This window comes from Miscanthus floridulus, chromosome 5 (genome assembly GCF_019320115.1).
Source record: "Miscanthus floridulus cultivar M001 chromosome 5, ASM1932011v1, whole genome shotgun sequence".
Lineage (NCBI taxonomy): Eukaryota > Viridiplantae > Streptophyta > Magnoliopsida > Poales > Poaceae > Miscanthus > Miscanthus floridulus.
Genome location: NC_089584.1, coordinates 8,518,676 through 8,541,272, shown reverse-complemented (window position 1 = coordinate 8,541,272; position 22,597 = coordinate 8,518,676). Strand labels below are relative to the sequence as shown.

At 44.8% G+C, this 22,597-nt stretch overlaps 2 protein-coding genes, 1 non-coding gene and 1 pseudogene across 4 annotated transcripts; 2 read left to right on the top strand and 2 right to left on the bottom strand.

The window, feature by feature from the left end:
• Window positions 1-1,807: 1,807 nt before the first annotated feature.
• LOC136449456 (nucleoporin nup211-like) lies at window positions 1,808-7,473 on the top strand. Of its 2 annotated transcripts, XR_010758039.1 has the most exons (6): window positions 1,808-2,194; window positions 2,328-2,430; window positions 3,217-3,290; window positions 3,385-3,999; window positions 4,416-4,492; window positions 7,100-7,473. XR_010758039.1 is itself a non-coding variant. In XM_066449492.1 (5 exons), the coding sequence occupies exons 1-5, from the start codon at window positions 1,970-1,972 to the stop codon at window positions 7,208-7,210; spliced, it is 1,128 nt and encodes a 375-aa protein (XP_066305589.1). In that variant the 5' UTR covers window positions 1,808-1,969; the 3' UTR covers window positions 7,211-7,473. The 2 variants fall into 2 exon arrangements, 1 of the variants encoding a protein (XP_066305589.1); XM_066449492.1 differs by lacking the exon at window positions 4,416-4,492.
• Window positions 5,088-5,194, top strand: LOC136455776 (small nucleolar RNA snoR103). The gene has a single exon (XR_010759244.1). It is a non-coding gene; the product is annotated as a small nucleolar RNA snoR103 (small nucleolar RNA).
• A 407-nt stretch (window positions 7,474-7,880) lies between the features above and the next one.
• Window positions 7,881-10,894, bottom strand: LOC136449457 (protein NDL1-like). The gene is made up of 11 exons (XM_066449493.1): window positions 10,695-10,894; window positions 9,972-10,071; window positions 9,771-9,868; window positions 9,558-9,646; window positions 9,402-9,462; window positions 9,231-9,317; window positions 9,040-9,117; window positions 8,871-8,927; window positions 8,708-8,763; window positions 8,482-8,617; window positions 7,881-8,379 (listed from the first exon to the last, which is right to left on the bottom strand). The coding sequence occupies exons 1-11, from the start codon at window positions 10,752-10,754 to the stop codon at window positions 8,158-8,160; spliced, it is 1,044 nt and encodes a 347-aa protein (XP_066305590.1). The 5' UTR covers window positions 10,755-10,894; the 3' UTR covers window positions 7,881-8,157.
• A 6,476-nt stretch (window positions 10,895-17,370) lies between these two features.
• The window catches only part of LOC136454212 (uncharacterized), a 32,863-nt pseudogene continuing 27,636 nt past the window's right edge, over window positions 17,371-22,597 (bottom strand).

Here is a 22,597-nt window from a genome sequence, read left to right as displayed (position 1 = left end):
GGCAAAAATAGCCTTCGAACTTAGGTTTGGTTTACAAAACACCAACAAAATCCGTCCTAAATTATAAGACATTTGTTTTTTTTAGATACATTGCTTTTATTATGTATCTAGACATAATGCATATCTATGTGCATAGCAAATACAACGTATCTAGAAAAGCTAAAATGTGTTATAATTTGGAACGGAGAGAGTACAATGTACACGACACAACATGTACACACACTCACCCCCTATGAACATGCGTATGTAAATGCTACCTCTATGAGCACCTCCGAAGGACGGAGCCGGTAAATCTTGAGATTCACGAAGTCACCAAATGCGCCTTATCGACAAAGAACGTCGCCTACCACTGAAAGTTATAGGTATGGGCGCACCTGGCACCGCACTTCACATCGCTGGAGTCTGTCTCCTAGGAAACACCAATTAGGGCATTCCCAATGTATAGTTTCTACAAGCAGTTTTCATTCAAGAGCAATAAGTTGTAAGAGCATCTCCAAGAGTTCCCTAATTTTTTCTCCTAAAAACTTATAGTTTGGCAACTCCCAAAAATATATTAGAAGGGGAAAAGATAGTCATCTCCAAGAGTTTTTAATAAATGGCATCTAAAAATCAAATTTGAGGCCCACATCATCTCCACATTGGTTCATGGCCGCTATCGGCTCAGAAGGTGGGCACGAAGCGGGTCTCCATGCCGGTGTTGGCGAGGAAGCCCGGCATCGGGGGCGGCGAACCCCTACGATCGCAACGGCGACACGAGATGCTCGCTCTACTCTTCGTCAGTGGCGACGGTAGCCGCTAGGGGTCTCGTCAGTACTCGGCGATCGGGGTGCCGGTGTCCGTGGCGTCGGCGCTGGGGACCACGGGTTTGTTGCTAGCCCGGTACTCGGCCACCTTCCTCTTGAACTCCGTCACGCTGATCCCCAGCCGCGGCTCAGCCGCGCCACCGGGCAGTCCCGCAGGTCCGTCGCCGAGAACTTCTCGATCGCCCTTTGCCCACTACCCTGCAGTAGTGCAACAGGCGACATCGGGGATCAGCAAGAGATAAATGGCGTCGCTGGCATGTACGGATCGGTGGTGCTTGCAGTAATCACGTATTGAAGGGTCTCTGTACCGCTACCAACGGCGGCGCACGTCCACGACGGGCACCATGGCCAGCGACGCTGCCCGCATTGCCCTGATGGCGTCGATCACCTTGGTGCCGCCGGCAACTACGATATCCTCCATCAGTGTGCTCGCCGGCGACGAAAACCTTCTCTGCACGGTGACCCAAGATGGCGCGAAGCAAGAAGCCACGCCAAAATGACGGCGGCAAGAGAGAAATCACGCGGGGGACGGATACGCGCGACGGCAGTAGCGCGTAACTTTACGCCGGTTGGGGTGATTTTTCCCAAGTCCTAAAAATTTGGGAGGATATATTAGGAGTTGTTGGAGAGAGATTTTTTCTAATCTTGCTAAAAACACAAAGATTAAGAAGATATTTAGGATGCTCTTAGAGATGCTCTAATATATAGTAGACCTAACCATTCCAATGCATGGCTTCCTATAGCGGTTGCCATAAAGAATTATATTTAACGAGAAAATGCTTGTATTAAAAACTGACAAAATCCGTTGTGGCAAGCATGCACGTAGCAATCCATGTTGCCATATCTTAATCACGTTGCAAGTATAAGCACACAAAATTATTGGAAGTTGACGGTCAACTTCACGTAGCAATCCGTTGTGGCCTTCGAGTAGAAACCGGGCCCATTCTTGTTCAAATTCCGTGATTGTCAAGCGGGGCCCAGGAAAGGAGCGACCTGATCTGGATTCCTCCATCCTCGTAGCCTGCCGCCCGGCCCCCGCACCCAACGGTCATCTCCGCTCCGCTCCCCTCCTCGCGGCGCAAACCGCACCTCCACAGTAAACTCCAAGCGGCGGCCGTCCCTTCCGCGGCCCCGCCTCCCTCTGCTCTCCGATTCGAGCGGATTCCATGGCCAGAGACGGCGGCGGCGCGCTGGCGCCCGCGCCCGCTCCGGGCCAGGTCTACCTGCCGGCGTGGCGCCGCGCGTACGACCGCCTGGTGAAGATGCTGCGCCAGGCGTACAGGCAGGCCGAGGAGCTCTCCGTCGAGCGCGAGCACCTCATCACCGAGATCGAGTTCCTGCAGAGCAGCCGCCACGAGCGCGAGGAGATCTCCCAGGCCCGCATCCAGAGGGTAGGAACGATTCGGGTCCCGGTCTGCGGGTTGTTCCTCTTTGCGATTGGATTCGGGGAAGGCCAGCTCTCCGCCGCCGCTGACGCGCGCTAGGTTTTCTTTCTTTTTTCTTTTCACCATCTCTTTTTTCCAGATCTATAAGGACCAGGAGTTCCGCAAGAGAGTCGCTGATGCTGAGACGGCGGTGGGTCTTGGTGGCAAGGAGCTTCAGATTCGCTGCTACCAGAAGCTTGCAGGTAAGGAGAGGAACCAAGTTAGGTATTGCATATCTGTGCCAAGCTTATCTCTTTTTGTTTCTGCTGTGCATTGTGTAGCTTGGAGTTGTCTCTTAAGATTACCTTGGTATAAAACCGTTGGTTAAGTGTGAGGACGGTGTAGTCGTGCGGCCTGCGCGCTGTTCTGGGCAGGTGCCCTGTAATGAACGCTTGATGTGTCTGCGGGGTTTTTTGGTAGACTCAGTCTTAATGTTTTTGGTTTGGTAGTAGTGGTTGATCATGGGATGGATCCCTGGGTGATCAATTCCATGGTCGCGTTGATGTTCAGGTAGTGGCGTTTCGTTCTTGTTAAAACTGTGGAACCTTGTAATAGCGTTACACCCGTAATGAAATTCGGCTATGGCCATTGTGGAAAACATTGGTATAAAACAGTCACCACACTAGAAGTTGACACCTTGTATGTTAACTACATCTCCACGTTGCAGTTTGAGATTCCAACTGTTGTTGACTATGCTATGTGCTATTTTATTTACTTTTGGATCTTACAGCAGCCTAGACTTGTACAACAAAATAGTTTATTTGTCAAGAACTTGAATGTCGGTTATTTTTCTCACCTAATTGGGCTTTGCAGTTGTGTCGGTCCAGTTGGATTTGTGCAGCATTTTCTATATGGTTTACAGTTTCTGTTGAAAAGACAGTATATGTTTGGCACCTTGTATATTCAGTTGTTCACTGCATCTCCATTTGAGATTCCAACTTATTATTTTGGAAGTTAAAGTCAAACCTTCCCTTGTGTGCTCAAACCAGAGCTTGCTGAGGATGATTTGGAGGACTTCAAAAGTTGTATTTCGAATTTGGCTGCTGAAAATACTGAGCTAAAGGTAATTACAAATACATGAGTTTAGTTTGCCTGGACCATTGTGGATTTCATATTGATCCGTCTCACCGATTTTTTACCTTCTCTCATAATGCCAGGAAAAACTGAAGAAGCTTGAAAGTCAGGTGGAGATCAGTACCGAGAATTCAGATCACCAGAAAAGTGGGAAAGATGTTAGGGAAGAGATAAGGAAACTAAAGAAAGCTTACAAGGTCCTGAGATCAGAGAAGGACAAGGAAATTTTAGAATTACAAGCAGAAAATAAATTTGTGTGGAACCAGCTTAAGACAATGGAAGAAGATTACAGTGGGACCATGAAGAGCAAGAACGTAGAGGTAAAGCAGGCTACCGAGGCAGCACAAAAGAAGGATGATGAAATCGTTAGACTACAAGTAGAGGTGACAAATGCCAAAGAGAGGATGTCAATTCTTGAGTATGAGCTGCAAAAATTGCGCTCCTTGGTCAAGGGCAAGGATCTTGAAACTGATAAAAATGAAGATGGTCAACCAGAGGCTAGTAGGATGTCGAAGAAGGATACTAATAAGGCAAACAGAAAATCTAAGTCTACAAGAACTTCCCAGGTCACACCTGATATATCAAGAACTTCCCAGGTCACACCTGATAGGCGAGAAGTGAAGACTACTACAAGAATGCGTGCGTCTGAGACTAATCAGAAGCGCAAGCGTAGCTCCTTCAAGTCCTCCCTGTCGTGTGTAAGTATTCCATTTACTGGTATATAGCAGGCTCATATTGCACTGCCAACACATGATCTATGAGTATCAATTAGCAACACTTTTCGTTTGTTATTCATGTATGGTCAATGAAAATGTTGTTTTATTAAGTGAACTTGATCGTTTTTCTAATGTGCATAAACAAATAGACCAATTGTTTTAGCTGACCTAGAGTTTATCTAAAAGACTCTGGCAGGCTCTATGTATGAGTTGTGTCTTGTTGTTAATATGGATTTCTAAAATATATGTATCCTTCAGAAGCGTCGTTTCTCGAAGTGCTAAAATGAACTGGAGTGTGGAACTGTGGATTAATCAACCTGTTCTACAATTATAGCCTGCATAGTAAATATGTACCTCTGTGCTCTTAAGTCTTAACTTAATCTTCTAATTCTTGGCAGGCTTCATGAGTTGCATTTTTCTGTAAATATGGACAAAGAATAAGGTTGATGGAATTTAGTTGATTATTAAATGATTTGTAAGTGCTCGTAGTCCACATTCACTTTCAAGAGATTAGTAAGAACCTAGCAGGATACGTTTCTTCATTGTTGATTACAGCTTTAACTTGCAAACATGCTGATAGCCTTATTGCTGATATGGTTATATATTTACAGAAACATAGTGTGATGGGTAAAATATTATATTTTAGAGTGCAGATTTGGTGCCCAGGGGAGCTGGCGCCCTCGTTAGCTAAAATACCATGTTGCAATGTTTCAAAAATCATCACAAAAATCATGTATGTAGTACACGTAAAGTTAAGTATAGACACAACAATTCAGTTTGAAATTCATCCTAGATGCTAAGAAACAACAAATAGACAAGCAGTCAACCTGGCACTGTTCATCATGTGCTGACAGTGACACTTCTGCTTGTTTAATCTCAGCATCAAAGATGAATTCCAAACTGAATTGTTGTGGCTACGCTTAACTTTAGGTGTACTACATAGATGATTTTTGTGATGATTTTTGAAGCATTGCAAGTATTTTAACTAATGAGGGTGCCAGCCCCCCGTGGGCGTCATATGATTTTCCTATATTTTATATGGTCTCTACAATGTCCTAATTCTTGGTAGGCCGCATGAGTTGTGTCCTGCTGTAAATATGGACAAACAATGAAGTTGATGAAATTTAGGTGAGCGCTATGTGAGTCATAGGTGCTCATAAAGGACCATCACACATAGTTAAGTCGATCAAAACTAGGTAGTGTTCTCTTAATTCTGTTTGGTCAAGGATCTGTGAAATAGTTTGTTGGTCGTTTTCTGATTCATAATTTCATATTGCTTTGCATTGAACTGAACTAGAGTCAAAGTTCAGCTAGGCGCTAGGCGGAATCTAGGCGCTGACCCATTGCCTAGCGCCTAGTCGGGAGTACTCGGTCCTAGGCGCTCCTAGGCGTTTTCCTAGGCTGTTTTGGCAATATAGCCATAAATTATATATACATATTATGTATATAACTATATATATGTATATAACTACTATATATGAGTCACAATAAGTATAAAAAGAGGGCCAGTAGACATATCTGATTCTTAGCGGGCTTACTCTTGCATGTTCCTAGCTCCTGCAACACATTTTGACAGCTAGTAGTTAGTAAATTAGTCAATAGACAGCTAGCTGTTCATCAAAAAAAAAAAATAGAAAACACTAAGTTGTGACTTATCTGGATGATTTCAGCAGCCTCCCATCCATGAGCACACCATATCCTACATTCAAATTCAAGAGTTCACCAATGAACCACAGTACAGAGAACAGGGAACAGAGCATGCACATTAGACATTCAGTAGGGAAACTGCAACTGCAATCAAAACTGAAATTATTGGAAGACTTCACTGAACAAACACATTTTTACTGTTAACTAATGATGACAGCAGCAATAGTCTCATATTCAGTAGACTCATTCAGTAAACAAAAGACTTCACTGAACAAACACATGCAGATTCAGTCATACAGGGGAGATGAGCAGGGGAGGAGCTGCCGGCATGGGAGGGGAGAGGAGCATGGGAGGGAAGGGAGCTCACCTTGGGGACTTGGGGTGGCCGGCGGGGAGGGGTTCCAGTCGAGGATGAGCAGGGACGGCGGCGGCGAGTCGACGATGAGCAGGACCGCCGGCGCGCGAGTCGGGGACGAGCAGGGGACGAGCTTGGACGAGTAGGGGAGGAGTAGAGGAGGAGCAGGACCGGCGGGAGGAGTAGGACCGGCGGGGAGGTCGTCCGACGGGATGGACCTCGCTCGGCGAGGAGGACCGGCGGCGGGGACGACCAAATCTTACGCGGGGACGAGCGAATGGCGCCGCGCTCCCTTCTAATCATCCCGCGTCTGGGTCTCGTGGCCGCACGGGAATTCCTCCCGCGCTCCGATTTGGCGCTCCAAAATTGGCCGCCCTCGAGCTCGCGCTCATCTCGCGCGCCTACGCGCCGCGTCTGCGCCCGCCTAGCGCCGCGATGCGCAACTATGCCCCTGGTCGCGGCGACGGGCTTCGCCCAGCGACTAGGCGCGTGTAGTCGCCGCCTAGCCGAACTTTGACTAGAGTTGGTATCACGAACATGTGCAGTCCCTTGCTTGATTGTCTTTGTACTCTTTAACAAAGAGCTACTCTCTACATTCCAAATTATAAGATGTTTTGGCTTTTCTAGACGCATAGCTTTTGCTATGCACTTAGATATACACAATGTCTAGATACATACTAAACAATGTATCTAAAAAAGCCAAAACATCTTATAATTTGGAATGGATGAAGTATATTCTATACTCCATTCCAAATTATAAGACATTTTAGCTTTTCTAGATACGTAGCTTTTGCTATGCACTTAGATATACACTATGTCTAAATACATAGTAAAAGTAATGCATCTAAAAAAACCAAAACATCTTATAATTTGAAGCGGATGGAGTATTTCTTAAGCTGTTATACGCTTTTGTTGGACCTGCACTTTGGTCTTTTTTTTGTTTTTGATTTTTTACCTTTTATTCATGTAGCCCTGATTTGTGGTGCTCAAAATGTGGCATATATGTGCACTGGCTTTCTCATGTATTCCTTTATATGTTGTCACAGAGTTTTGCTGAGAATATGTTGTCACAACATGCAGGGTAACCAGAGATGTTACACAAGGCCTCTGAAAGTTAAAGCTGGTGTGTCACCTATGCTCCTCCCGCCGAATTTCACCGTTCCCAGGCTGAAGACCCCAACTCATCCCTAAAAGTTTGAAACCACTGGGCCACCTGTAGTCTGATGTGCTGACAATTGAAGTTGTCCCATCACGCCCTGCTCTGACAGTAGGTGAGGCTAAGCTTATCGGTTGCCGCTGGCAGGTTTGACTTAATTGCAAAGGCAGCATTGTATAGTCGATTAACTGTGTTTGTAACATATTTCTTCTCTCATCTCTGTGTTGGAGTGCTTGCAACATGTATTATGAGTGCTGTGTAACAGATGCGGAAGGTGTCCATGTGTGTTGTTTGTGTAGTTTAAGCACTTGCATGCTCGCTTGCCCGGCTTTGAGCATGAAGCCACAATGAGTGTTGTCAGCACATTTGTTTGTGTAACAGATTGACAGTTCTTGTAGCATATCTTCTTTGTGAGAGTGTTCGCAGCATATCCTGTTGGTATGTGTTAAGGCATGATTCCCATGGCTTGCTGGTAGAACATAACACAAGAGTCTACCACCGTTGGCCTTGTGTCCTGCTGTGTTGTTTGTGAATGGATGCTGAACACCGAGGGCCATGAATTAATCATAAATCTGAAAGATGCAAAGTTTTTTTTTTTTTGGTTATTTCGTTTGAAGCTCCAAAAGCTGTATATTAACACAATCCTCGGGCTCGAGAGTTCACGTGAGAATCGGACGGGGATTCAGCTTTCCCATTTTCTTTCTCGTGTACCGTATGAAACGATGCCGTGTTGAGATATACATGTGTACTGACTACATACAGATTATATATATGAACAAAGCAGCCATTAGCCCATTACTCCCTCGCCTACAACCTCTCTGCATCAACAAAAACTGCCTTCAACCTGTAGATCTTCGCAGGCCAGGTGCCGAAAGGCAGTCAAAACTCTGTGGCTGCACAACTCAGCCCAAGGAGTCTTCACTTTCATGAGCTGTGGTTGTCAGGCCATGGCCATCCGAGAAGTCTTCACCCAACACCCATGCTAAACGTTAAGCGAGATGCGCGTCTTGATGGGCTTCAGCTTCACTCCCATGCTCTCCGGCGATAGAAGCTCGGGCGATATGCAGAACGGGCTCAGTGTGCTCCGGGGGCTGCTTTCCTGCTGGGATGGCCTGTAAAGCCCGTATCCCATTAGGAAGTATTCCATCGGGATCACCATCGCATGGGGCTGCTCTTCTGTGACAAGTGAACCACAAGCCTGAACCTGCACAATTTTGAACACAAAAGACCACCTCAGCCATCCGCCTACTCCTCTGTGTAGTGTAGACATCAACTCGTAACGTCAAATTTTTGAACTGTATGTTACCTCGACTAGGGCGCAGTATCTCCGGTCTAGCTTTGTGGCCATGTGGACGGCGTCAGCATGGAATTGTGAGCTGTCCCCAACAAAAATCAGCGTCCGGCACTGAAGCTTCTTCAATGATTCCGTTAAATCGTGTCGCCTGGTGGACGGAGAAGTCAAATTTTGATCATTCAGATCCCCATTTCTTTGTCTGTTCAGGTCATGCACAACAAGGATATATTCTTGTTACCTGTTAATTGCCTGAAGGAACCGCCAGACACTAGTTCCCTGCCTCTCATCAAGTAACTGCACAAAAGATTATCATGTTTTTAATTCTACGTTCAAATAGCAGATGAGATAATAGTCCATCCATTTTAACAACACTAGACAAAATAAAGGAGATGAATACTTACACTTCTGCAGGCTTGGACAATCTCTGATTCAGGATCTTGCCCGTTACCTAGAACGTCCTGCACAAAGCATCAGAAAGCAGCAGCCCTGAGTGAATCTGGATAATAAGCACCTATAGATGGGTGAGAACTTGAGAAAGGGGAGAAGAAAGCTGAAGGGGATCAAAAGTACCATGCTGAAATATCGCTGAAGCAAACTTTCCTTGACTAACCCACGTGTCCCATAGTAATAAAGCAAGTTCAATAATACCTGGGACATGAGATTCTGATGTTAACACACTAAAATACTGCATAATGAAATGAATAATTAACAGAAGGACATAAGGCATCTGAAATAACTGAAATAAAGCTACTTGTTATAACCTTATTATACAACCACTCGCTCCAAGAGGGGGCTTTGCATACAGGTGAAACCAACATTAGGCCAAGAACCCTCTCCCGATACTTCGTCTGTGATGGTGTACACATAACATTCTTAGCAAGCGCTCAACAGGAAAACAACCCAAAAGCTAGTCATCTCATGGTCACACTTACTGCAAAGAGGGTGAGAACATAGGCACCAGCAGTGACACCCAAGCACATGACAGAACCTAAACTGCAAAGAGGAAACCAAGATTACAACATCAGGGGGACCACCTATACGAACCCCAAGTAGTAATACAGAATTCAGCAAATGTCCTGATAAGCTACCTGAAAAAATCAAGGACATCAGCAACCTGATCTGCAAGGTCATCGACGGATGGCAGAGGCACATCAGCTGAAATCAGAGCTGCTCCTAACTGCAATACTTAACATACACAATAAAAAACAACCATGTAAGAACCCAACCTAACATGAAAAGAATGGTAAGTGGTTGGTTGCCTGAATTAATCAATGCAAGAAAAAAAACACATCATAACTGACCTCGTGTCCTTGAGGTGTGATGTGGTACACACAGAAATTGTGAAGCAACAGCGACGCAGCCTCTGGACAGAAGAACAATCCTTGGAAGCAAGACATGTCTACCAAACAGGAAGAATTTCCCCAATGTAACTTGTTGTATCTATGGCAAAGCTTGCTATCTTTACCCCCAAAAAAAAATCTAGAGGTAACAAAGGCACTCACGATTTAAGGCTACATCCGGATAAGTTACGAGTGCGGGCTTGTCCTCGTCTCCATATACAGAAACCGATAGAGGGCCATGCCTCGTTCTTACTCGATGCTCCTGAGGAAACAAAAGTCACATGCACATGTTTAGGATCATCAGAATTCAGTACCGTACAGAGAAACAATACAATCAGACATATTCCGAGTTGCCGTATTATTGCATCTAATTCCTCATCAGTTGACCAAACAATCTCCCCCTTGCTACTGATAATCGCCAAACACCACACAGGAGCATTGCCGCATAAACAGGGCAGGAGTTGCATTAACAATAAACAACTAAAATCTGTACCACCAAACTTGTCGGTCTTCCTGTTCTTCAACATCATCAACAATAGGCAGTTGGGGGCTCTCAGTTACAGCCACATGCCAGCATCATAGGTACCGATTGAAAGCAGTGCCACACAACACAAGGGAAGGGGGGAAAAACTATCACTCAATGGCTAATCCTCTTATCCCCAATTTACAAGCATTGCCGCTAACAATAGAGAACAGGGGAAAAGAGGGAACATAAATTTCTCTAATGTCAAACACCCCTACCGAACCAACCGCGATAGCTAGCCGAGAAAGAGCAAGCACAAACCCCAGGGCGGGGGACGAACCAAACTCAAACCTCCGCACACGAATGCACCCAGCCCAAACGGAAATGGGAGAAAAAAAATCAAGAGGCGGCGGCGCACGGACCTTGCCGCCGAAGAAGATCCGCTCGACGTCAACCGACACGGAGCCGCTGGAGTCCCCCATGGCGGTCGCCTCCCTTAACCCTCTAGAAGCTCCTCCTCCCTCTCCTTCCGCCTCCTGTCTCTCTCTCACCTCCGCCGCTGCTGGTTTGGCTTGCCTTGGCTTCGCTGGCTGACTGGCTCCCCCCCTAAATTCCTCGCGTACATTGCGTGCGCGTGTATATATACGCGGAGGCGGGGCGCCCGAATAAGCACCCACCGACGGCGCGGCGGTCAGCTCACCGCCCACGGTGACCCACCCAACGGCGCCAGAGACGAAAAAAAACAATGCGCCTGCGGGCCCCACCTGTCACCAAGCGTTCCGCGTGGTGGGCCTGGCGTTTTTTTTTTTTTTTTTGTGCTTTGCTCGGCGTGGGGGCGACAGCCGACGGCTCGGATGGGGTTGCTTGCTAGGGGCCTCGTGGTCGTGGAAGGCGTTTACACCCGTGGTAACCGTGGGGATGGTCTTTTTGGGGTGGAGGATAAGGGTTTTAAGATTTTGAAAAATGTGATGTCAGATGAAACCTTGCACAGAGTCAAGAAGTGATGGTTGTGAATGCGCTCTAAAATTGGTTATTGCCACCAGGTTTTGAGCATGGCCTTTTTATGAAAAGAAAAGTGTGCTAGCTTTAAACTCTTTTCATACTTAGTCAATAACACGTTTCGGAACATAACATGAATGAAAATAATGCATTTAACCGTGTAACGTTAGTTTCCACATTCATCTTTTAAAAATAGTACTGGATCAATGAAGCTTGAATGGTTTGTTGTCTATCATTCGCATAATTTAACCCTAGCAACAAACTGATGACAGCTTCTGTAGGAGCAATATTATGGGCCATGTCCCATCATGATTCAAGTTTTTCTATTAAATCCCATGAGACTAAGAATAACTTAGTGCATGATATGCATTTTGTCAACTAAGTACACAAAACGGCAGGAGACAAGTGGTACTAGAGCCATGATCATCACAACCATGGTGGTGGTTCTAATGTGGTCCAAAATTGGTACTGCCAGTAGGTTTTGATCGTGATCATTATGAAAAGCGTGTGCTCATAATTCTTTCCATACTTAGTCAATAACATATTTTAGAATATTTAGACATTCATTAGTAACAATCATACCGGGAATAATTTAGTTTACTCAAAAATAGTTTCATATTTTATTTTTGAAAAAATAGCTTGACAATGAAGCTAGCTTGAGCCATAGAAAAAATATCTGAATACTCCATCCATCCATAAAGAATGCAGTTCTCATATTTTGAGGACAAATTAGTGAACAACTAAATGGCGTACATACCAAATCTCTTTTTATATCCCCCTTGTGTTGGTCGAACCGAGGCAAATGATTATATCCATGAACTATATGCTACTACTTTATTGGTCCCATGCACATATATGTAAGCATTACATGGAAATTATGTATTGACCTATATTGTTTCTTGTATCGTGACATTGTTTCTGATCGTTTATGTTTGTTTATCAGAACATGAAAAGAAGTCATTTTGTGGTTTTCGAACAATCATTTTTACCTTTTTTCCATTAGTTATTTTGATAAACACATGAAAATCTCATACTGACCACCTTTATATTATGTATTGTAGTATCGTCTCTGTCTGTTTTCATCTCAACATATTACACTACTTTTTACCAAACCATACGTAGAGTTGAGGGTCTTGTAAGGATAAAATAGTCCTAAGCTAGAGTTGCATTCTTTTATTGAGACAACATTTGAATGCTAGAACTATTTTACACAATGGAGGGAGTAATTGTCTACTATGTGTCGCTGGGCAAGAGTGGTGGGTCTCAAGCCACCCCCCCTCGATGATAATGGAACCCCTTATATTTTTTGTTCATGCCATGGAAGAGAGAAAGGAGGGTCTCAAGGATGAAGACGACATGAGGCCATCATGAGCTCCTTTTAACATTTGTTGTTCTAGATACACTCTGTCGCCAGGCAGAAATTAAGCATCATAGGAAATGGTTTTGTATATTCACATACTCTCTTGGCCCCATAAATGATATATATAATTCTAAAACAGTGCTAGGTCAAACGATAAGTTTTCATTTGACCAAATTAATATAAGAACATACTAATATTTGACCAACTAAATATATATTATTAGAATCATTGTGAAATATATTTCCACAATCTATCTATTTGGAGTAGTGCATGCACGTAAATATTGTTTCTTATAAACCTAGTGAAATTTAAGAAGTTTTAGGGACAGAGGTAGCAACGTAAGAAAAATGTGTCCTTGTTTTTTTTTCATCAATACACCATCCTATGCCTCCAGGTTACATCAGATCATGTGGACCTGTGGCCCACCAACCATAGATTCAGGAGGTGTTTGGTTCTTTAGTCGCTCCTAAAATTCATGTCACATCGAATATTTAGATACTAATAAAGAGCATTAAATAGAGATTAATTACAAAACCAATTACATAGATGCAGATTAATTTACGAGACGATTTTTTAAGCCTAATTAATCTATCATTAGCATATGTTTACTATAGCAACATGTTGTCAAATCATAGACTAATTAGGCTTAAAAGATTTATCTCGCAAATTAGTCGCAAGTTGTGTAATTAATTTTGTAATTAGTCTATATTTAATACTTTATATATATGTGTCTAAATATTTAATGTGATAAGGAATTTTAGGAACGTATGAAACAGGACCTCGGACATAAGATCGAGAAGGATTGAAGTGCACCTAGTGTGAACGGCTGCGAGTGCCAACTCAGACGGGTACCGTGACCCGCCGCTGCGGGCAGCTGGACAGAGGGCCCCGCGCTTCAGTCCGTGAAAGCTGATCCGCCCGACGCGCGTCATGGGCTCCTCCTGATTGGCCGCGCCGCGTGGGTCCCGGCGTCCAGTGGAGAGTAATGGAGACCCATGCTTGACCTCTCGCCCTCTCGTGACTCGTGACTAGTGACAGAGTTAATTAATGTGATTCGATTTTTTGGATCCAAACTCAAAAGGGTATTTGCAGGCTTTGCTTTCATTTTGATACTTTTGTAGGTGGGGGCGCTGGTATGCCACTACATCCGTTCTTGAAAGGACGTAATTATAAGTTTGGTTAGAATCAAATTAGTTCAAGTTTAATTGGCCGAGGGTATATATGCTTTTCAGCTATGGAATAATGTTTTTCTCTCACAACATTTCAGCATAAGTCAAATTTCAGCATAAGCGAACGGGGTGAATATAAGTGAGATTTACCTGCATGGCCTTTGAAAAATCGTGTCTTCCTTTTATGGTCTTTTATTTCTTGAACCTATCAATAAGACCCGAAAACGAAATCTATTACTTGTGTGGCCTACCATCTATTTCTATTAGCCTTCACCATTATGTCTCCCACCTTAGATACGTGAAATATAAAAAAAAAACTCTTTCTCATTTTTGCCTTTCACTATAGCAGACCGTTTCATGGAATCGAATCGAAAAAAAAACATGCAAAGGCCGGGCCTGGCCTCACCGGCGCGGCCGCTGCAGCTCACCCAGCCGCCGGCCGTGGTCACCCTGGCACGGCCGCTGCAGCGCGCCCGGCGGCCGGCCCTCCCACGGACTACGCCTCATGGCCAAGGGCGTCCTGCTGTCCTCGGACCAGCCAAGGGCGTCATGGCCAACCTCGGCCTGCTGTTTACGGGCTGCCCTCGGACAAGGGCGGCATGGCCAACCCCGGCCTGCTGGCGGCCAGGCGCTGCTCAGCGACAAGAACACAGCCGTCGGCCGTGCAGGTCGTCACCTACGCCAACGACCCGGCCACGTTCCAGAGCGACTCTGTCACAACGTGATTTTGGACCGGACGCTGTCGACGTGATAGCATAGCGCATAACCTGGTTGTGCTTGTAACTTTGTATGCATGTATGCCTGTACTTGTGCGTCTATGGGTATGGCTGTGCAAATTGCAATAGCTATATTCGTTGGCTGATTATCTCTATTCTTTTTTCCCACTTGATTGAGGCGTGTGTGTCTCTTCTTAGTTCTGAGAGAAAAAAAAATCTGTAACCAGCAAATACGATACATTTTTGTTGAAATATCACTTCGACACGCGCGTGCGCGCACACACAATATTAGTTTTACTTTAAACTATACGCAATATTACTCAAAATCTAAAACAGACAAACTAAACTTTGTACTTTAATCTTTTTTCGTCCCTCACTTAACACTGTTATGTGGCTAAAATGAACGGAAGGCCATATAGGTAATGGATTTTCGTTTCCGGGCCTTATAGGTAAGTTCAAAAAAGATGAGCTATGGAAGGAAGGCACAGTTTTTTTTTGGAGGCCATACATGTAGTTCTCTCATAATATAAATATACTAGTATGAATATTTGACTTTTTAATAGTTATATTATGAAATACAATTTTCATAATAACCTAAATGATAAGTACTTATCTAGTACGATAAACGTTAATATATAAATTTAATTAAATTTAAGATATTTTAACAGAGTACCTTCTAAAATAACATTTTTTTAACGAAGATGGTATATATTTTTAAAATAGGAGTAGTATCTTTCATCGAGATATATGATATGAAGATTTTTATATACAATTCTAAACAGTAGAAACTGAATACGGACAATAAGTGCAGTTGCAAGATATATTTGATTTGTTTTAATGCTAACTAACGTTGACATGGATTACAAGGGAAAACCATCATCGAACGACGGAACGAGCTTATTGCCAACCAAAGGTTGTTCTGATAATTTTAATTTAGCTCGACGTGTGGTCGGTCGGGTTGACTAGCTTGCCACCCAAAGCAAAAGCAACGTCTCGCCTACTCGCACTCGGTGATGGTGCCTGCAGATGTTTTTCTCTTCTTGGTAAAATCGCAACGTTGGATGGTACTGGTGCATGTGCGGAGGATCTCCAATTCTCCATCACTTGGCGCGCGTCGTAACTAATTTTGCGAAAAATGCGAAATGTAGAGTACTACTCCGTAATTAATAAGCGCCCATATAAGCCAAAATTAATGCGATCCACGTGAAGCAAGGCTCGTGGATCTCACACGGCCAAATGAGATTTGGCATATGCTCTTGTGCATATGACCATCTGATCTATCCGCTTTATTTAAGAATCAAGCATTGCAGTCTCTCTCATGCATGTTCAATAATCTTTGATGTGTAAGTCATAAGTGCACACGCTTTCAAGCAAAGGAAAAAAATGTTTATCTCACACTCCTATATATAAGAAAAATATTCAATGCAAATCCTTCTTCACTCGGTGAAATCATGAAAAACCCTTTAGAAAAAAATATATATTTAGGAGTTCTAATTTTTTTTGAAACCATACACATCCATAGTGTATCTACGGATGTACATTATCGTAATAAATCATATGAAAATAACAAATGTGAGATGCATATGCACCGGAGGAGAAAATTCCTGGAAATTTGTCTTTTGTACTACATATGTACCTAAAATTTATTGTTTTCATTTGAATTTTTCTAGATTGAGTCTAGATCCCAAATTTTACGACAATGTACATCCGTACATGCGCTATGAATTTGTATAGTCTACTTTTTCCTGAAAATTTGTGTGTGTTTGTGCGCGTGCGTGCTCTTACGGTAGTCATGGTCACCTGTCCATGAAGAATACTCCCTCTGATTATAAAATTGGGTCGTTTTAGACTCTTTTTTTTGCGACAAGGTCGTTTTAGACTTGTGTACAAAGATTATCATACAAAATTAATAAAATTAATGATTTTATTAGTATCATTGATTTATTATACACTATGAAAGACGAGTTCCACGCCGCCGTCTCCACCTATTGCCCCCTCTTCCTTCCCGTGCAACGGCGCCTCACCAATTTCTCGATCGGAGTTCGGTGGAAGTGTACTGATAGCTAATCAATGTCTAAGCTCTCCGGCCAGTCTCGATCTTGGAGGTGTGAATGGTGGAACAACTTAAAAACTGACCAGTTCTGTTCGTAACCAAGTCTGAAAATGGGACGACAAGCAGTGGGAAGAAGAAAGCTGGGAACGTATAGCATGCGGGGACGTGTTCCTGCTCCCCCATAACCGTCGGCTGGTGGTCCTAGCCTACCTAGCAAATGACGGTACGAATCGACTGCTCTGGCACTGGCAGATGGCAATGGCAGCTTCGTTTGGTTCTGTGGATCGGATCGGAGCGACGACCGGTGGAGGGAGAGGAGAGGATTGGAGGATGCGTGCGTCGGTCATGCAAATGCACTAGTACAATATAGCTAGGCTTCATTTCATTTCGATCTGTCCAACTAGCATCGACCAATGCATCATATCGCAGCATCCGTCAGAAAACAAATACATGAAAGAAAATTGGACAATAAAAGAGCTAGCATTCTTATGTCGGCAGCATTTTGCGGGTCGAGTTGACTGACCTGCAGCGCATATGCTCGCACGTACGTACGTCTACTCCCGGCCCTAACACCCAGCTTGCATTGCATTGGTGTCGTCATCGATACATAATGGAGGTCAACACCTCCTTTAGCATTATCATTAAGTCCACTTTGATTTCAATGCTATCTTATTGTATCACTCAAAGTGTCAGAAGAAGCATCTCTATGACTATGAACGAATTAAAGATGGCTTGCACGCGCCGGTGCCAGAGGCCAATGTATGTTTTTTTTTTGACGGGTCAGGCCAATTCGTATGTGCGTCAGTGCGTGCAGTTGCAGTCTTGTTTCCCTTCATCAGTTCCTATAGCTGAAATTGCAAGTCTCTGGAACAGCCTCGTGTGCCTCGTGGCTGTGACTGCTGACTGCTGGAGCGATGGAGACCGGGAGCTGGGCTGGACCACTCGCAGGAGAGCCGGGCACGTGCGTGTGAAAAAGGCGTCGCGTGACAGCGTCCCGGTAGTTCGGTTCAGCCCCGGCCGCCAATCGGCTGCTTCCTTCAGTTTGTCGGCAACCGCAGAGATGCATGAATGAAGCATCCCGTCACGTACACCTAACACCTTGTACAGTACCGAGCAGTATACATAACGGTATAGGTATAGCCAAGTACTAATTAATACAACAATATGTATAAGGACTAAGGAGTAGTGTATGCTAGACGGTAGTGTTGGAGCTGTACGAGCCTGTACTTCAGGTCCGACTGAAATACTCCGTCGCCATGTATATTTGTACAGCACTAGCAGTATATGAGAGGACAACTACAGATCTGTGTCGTACCTTTTCCCTGTACTGGCACCGAACGTACGTAGGACGACGACTGTTGATGCATGAGGAACGCAACGACGACCAGTCACCACCGACTAGTTTGGTAACGTTACTTGTCATCTCCTCTATATATGTAGTACATCTATCTCATGAATGGGCCCGACTTAAAGCTAGTGACGACGTACGATTACATGACTAATGATTTATGTAATGGACGGGACGGCCACCAGACATATCATTTTGGTGGTCTGTGCAAACTTTGTACGTACTCTATGATCACAACAAATTAATCAGAATGGTAATAGTCTGAGGATCTGACTAAAATACAAGGTCCTAGCCTGCAAGTTAATTAAGCCAGGCCAAGCTGCTTGCAGAACCCGACAACTGAATCGATGCACGTGGCACAACCCATCTTATTTTATAAATAAAATCCATCAAAACAGTCGGTGGCGGCAACGCCGCTCAGCATGCTAGCACTAAACGTACGCATGGTTGGTAGCTAGGGTCGTGGAAGCTAGTCCAAGTACGTGTCGCTTGAAGCGGGCATGGCCAATGGCCCATGGGCCGTCCCGGCGGGCCCCCAGCATCAGCGGCGATTCATGATGCATGCAGAGAGACATCAGTCAGCAGCAGCACACTGCACAAGTGCAGGCGCTGCGGATGGATGAAAGCGAGGCGGTGCGAGGAGCACTGCAGCTGATGCGGCGAGGAGGAGAAGGATCAGTAGATTGCCTGCCCATTCGTCTTCGCCACCACCAGTAGTAATGCATTCGTGGCCGTGGCTTCCTGGCCGATCGATCGAGAGCACTGCACTGGCGATGATGACAATGCAAGCCACGAGTCGGACACTACTGGCTAACATGATGATTTTTTGTGAGCACTTGAAGGCTTTGTTGTTGTTGTTGTTGTTGTTATGGTATATATATACTCCTACCACACATATATATATATATATATACTCCGGTAGCGAAATTTTATTTCAGTCCCCGTAAAAGTTTTACACAGAACCAATCCATTAGTTATTACAGTTACAGTCCAACTTCATGTTAGATTTAAAGAGCTCACAAAAAAGCAAATAAAATTGAAAACCAATAACTAACCACCGGACCTATTAGAAGACCCATCCATACTTATCATCTCAGCGAAACTCTGTATTATTACTGCATGACCACTGGAGCAGATGATTCCCACAGGCATCGGACCTCAGCAATGTTTTCTGCCTGCCAGCCAATATGACTCCAGAAAGTTTGAGCCTAAGGTGGCTCACTCTTCGCTGCTCCTCCTCATTTGCTGGGAATTGTGGAAACATCTGCACGACGTTGTGTTCAGGGGCGGCCCCCAGATCACCTACGCCTGGCTGCAGCATGCCGAAACTCTGCAAGGCAATGGAGATGCCGACTGCCTAAGAATGATGCTCGCCTTTCTTCTTTCTGGTGTAATCATTTACCTATTTAATTCTATCTCTCTCCCAATGTAATTCTGGCAAACTCGCCCTGGCCGGCATCTGTGGCTTAATATATATCAGGTGGGGATCTCTTACCCCCGTTGTTGACCTAAAAAAAACGATGATGCACATTTCACTGTAGATCTATTTTCTTCTTTCTGTAGAGATATATACAGATTGGCGATGCGTGGTTATAACAATAATAATAACCTGCCGGGTGCTGCAACGCACGGCGGCACAAATGTGTCCTCTTGCATTAGCTACCTACTGGAGTACGTATATGATTGCATGGCACATGGAAGACTTACGATCCTGAGATTTCACGAGGATCCTGGACATGATTACTTTTGACTTAAAATAAAGCTAAGGTAGTCTTCAATCAACTGAAAATTTTCTCTATGCACGTTTGTCCAACTTCTCGTTCCGTCGACAGTAAAATCAAGTACTAGCTATCCTATATACTACTATATTATAATCCAAAACTAACTAGGATCCAAATAAATTATATCATCATTACAATAATCCTCGAAAGCAGCCAGCCGGTCGGCACGCCATACCTTCGGTCAGTACTGCAGCTGGGCCTTGCATGCGGCATTATTGTTTTTGACGATTCTTCGCCAAAAACAAAACAGCAACAGCACGTTAACTCAACCGCCCGTACGGCCGGCCCCTCGATGCATATACCTGCGGTGGAGCTCCGCTCCGGATTCTTTGCTCTGATCTTTAACGGCCGGCAGCCTCAACCGAAAATTAGTATGTTCTATATTTATTATTGTAGGACCGGAAATGGCGACCGAGGGGGTGAATAGGAGCCTCAAATTTTCTTTCGAAATCTTCAACCACTGTCCCAACATTAATCCCCAAAAAGCATACACGAAAGACTTGATGACCACGACCCTAGAGAAGGGTGGATGCTCCCTCAGAACACAGCGGGTCACCACAGAGCAAACGGAACACAGATCGAAGCCCAAACGAGCAAACTCCCAAAAGAAAACAGCACTGCTCCTGCAAATATCGGACACGTCCGGTATTATATCGGACACGTCCGGTATTTTCGGACACGTCCGGTATGATCTCGGACACGTCCGGTATTTTCAGCAGCAAGCTGACCAAAAGAGAAAAATCCAAAACCCCGTCAAATGGTGTCCAAAAATCATGAAATTTTAACCATAGCTCTTTAGACACCAAGGGAAGGTCTCCACCAAATTTCAGCTCAAAACTCCAAAGTGAGAAATATCGGACACGTCCTAGATCATATCGGACACGTCCGGTATGAACGAGCAGTTTCTCGGGAAAAATCAAATCAAGCCATAACTTGATCAAATCAACTCCAAATGACTTGAAACTTTGCACAAGGGTTCACAAGCTAGTAGAAAGGCAACCTCTAAAGGATCATGGCCTGAAACAAACTCTAACTCCGTGAATCGAAGGAATTGAAGAATCCCCCAAAAAATAGGTCAAGAACTTAAATTGCTCGGATCTACGATCTCGTGAGGAATTAGTGGATTTTCTTCGGTGGAAAGCTTCTACTCATGTCATTGATCGATCCAAGGCAACAAGAACGAACCAAAACCATCCTAAAACGAAGAAATGAGAGGGGAAAACAAGAGGGGACAAAAAGAGCTCGTGAAGAACACCAAAATCACATCAAGAACACAACTAAATCATGAATCCCGGAGGGTATACGGTGGTTACGGCCACCGATTCCTTCAAAACCAAGTCACAATTTGAGTTGTGGACCTCTCTCATACATGGAAGCAAACTAGAGGAAGAAACCTTAAAGGAGAAAATGAAAACTAGAGGAGGTGAGGGAGATGGGGGCTCCCTCATCCTATTTAACAGGGCTATTACACATTTCCAGTTTTGCCCCTGGATACAAATGAGTTGAACCGCTAAGCCTAAGGATGTTGTTGTCCAACCCAGTGTAATCTTGATCCGACGGCCACCGCGCCTTCTCACCGGTAGCTTCGCCTCGACGCGAACTCCCCGATGCCGCCACATGCCGCCCGTCCCTCCTCGGAACCTCCGCCCGGGTTTTGAGGCCCAAACCCGTAAACCGTCCGCGGGTAGCGTACTCCATACGCGTTCCCCGCCATCCGACGCATGTCACCGCCGTCCTCGACCGGCCAGCCCGCCAAGTCCTCCTAAGCCTCGCTAGACTCACGCGTCCGCCGTCTTGACCTGGTCAACACCATCACTCCATGTCTTCTTGCACTTGTCGATGTCCCAAGTGTCAGCCACCGCGGCTAGTCACCCGGCCTCTGGGTCCCTCGGTCCAAGCATCACGTCTGTCCTTCACCGCTCTCGATCTATCGGCACGGCACGTCCTCCTTGACCTTCACCTCGCCGTCGACCACCGCATCCGAGCTCCACACATGCACAACACAAGCCAAAAGACATGTCGCACACATAGCTTTCGCCATGGTAGGGTTAGTCACCACTCAACCTACTTCGTGGATCACATTGACAATCACTCATCACAAAACAAACACACAAGGGTACTTGTCAACCTTGTGTTCGCAATCTCCCCCTTGATGAGTGCATTATCAACACCAATACACGAACAGCTTGAGCAAAAGAAAAAGAAGAAGAAGAGAAAAGAAAGAACTTACCCAAATGACCAAAAGCCAAAGAAAAGCCAAGAACCGGGTCATTTGAAAATGAGCAAAACTTGGTCCCCAAAGACATGGGCAACGGCTCGACGCAACCAAGTAAAACAAAGCTAGCCCTCAAGAAGAGGCAACGGGCTCAACACCACTAGCAAAGCCCGAAAAACCGAAAAACTGCTAGACCCTCCAGAAGAGGCAAAGGCTCAACACATCTAGCAAAACACCTCAAATGCAAAACTGCTAGACCCTCCAGAAGAGGCAAAGGCTCAACACATCTAGCAAAACACCTCAAATGCAACTCCCCCTGAACAAGTGCAATCTCTCTCAAATGAATGCGTATCGCTCAACTTTAGGTGACATTGTGAGTGTGGAACCTTCTCCCCCTTGTTGACTATGCACTTATCAAGCTAGAGCCCAAGAATTGCAACTCCCCCTCAAAACAAGCTAGGAATGCAGAAATGCGCGAATGTAGAAGCTTCAAGATTATAGCAAGTAGATTGAAAGAATGCTCTAGTGGATGCTGTCATGTATATATAGCAACACATACAAGTGCTAGCAAATGCTCAAGGTGACCAAATGAAACAAAATATGGCATTTAAGTAAGTTTGATCAAGTTTGAGCAATTTTAAAAGAGGGTTCACCACCAAAGGAGCACATAGCAAAAATAGACAG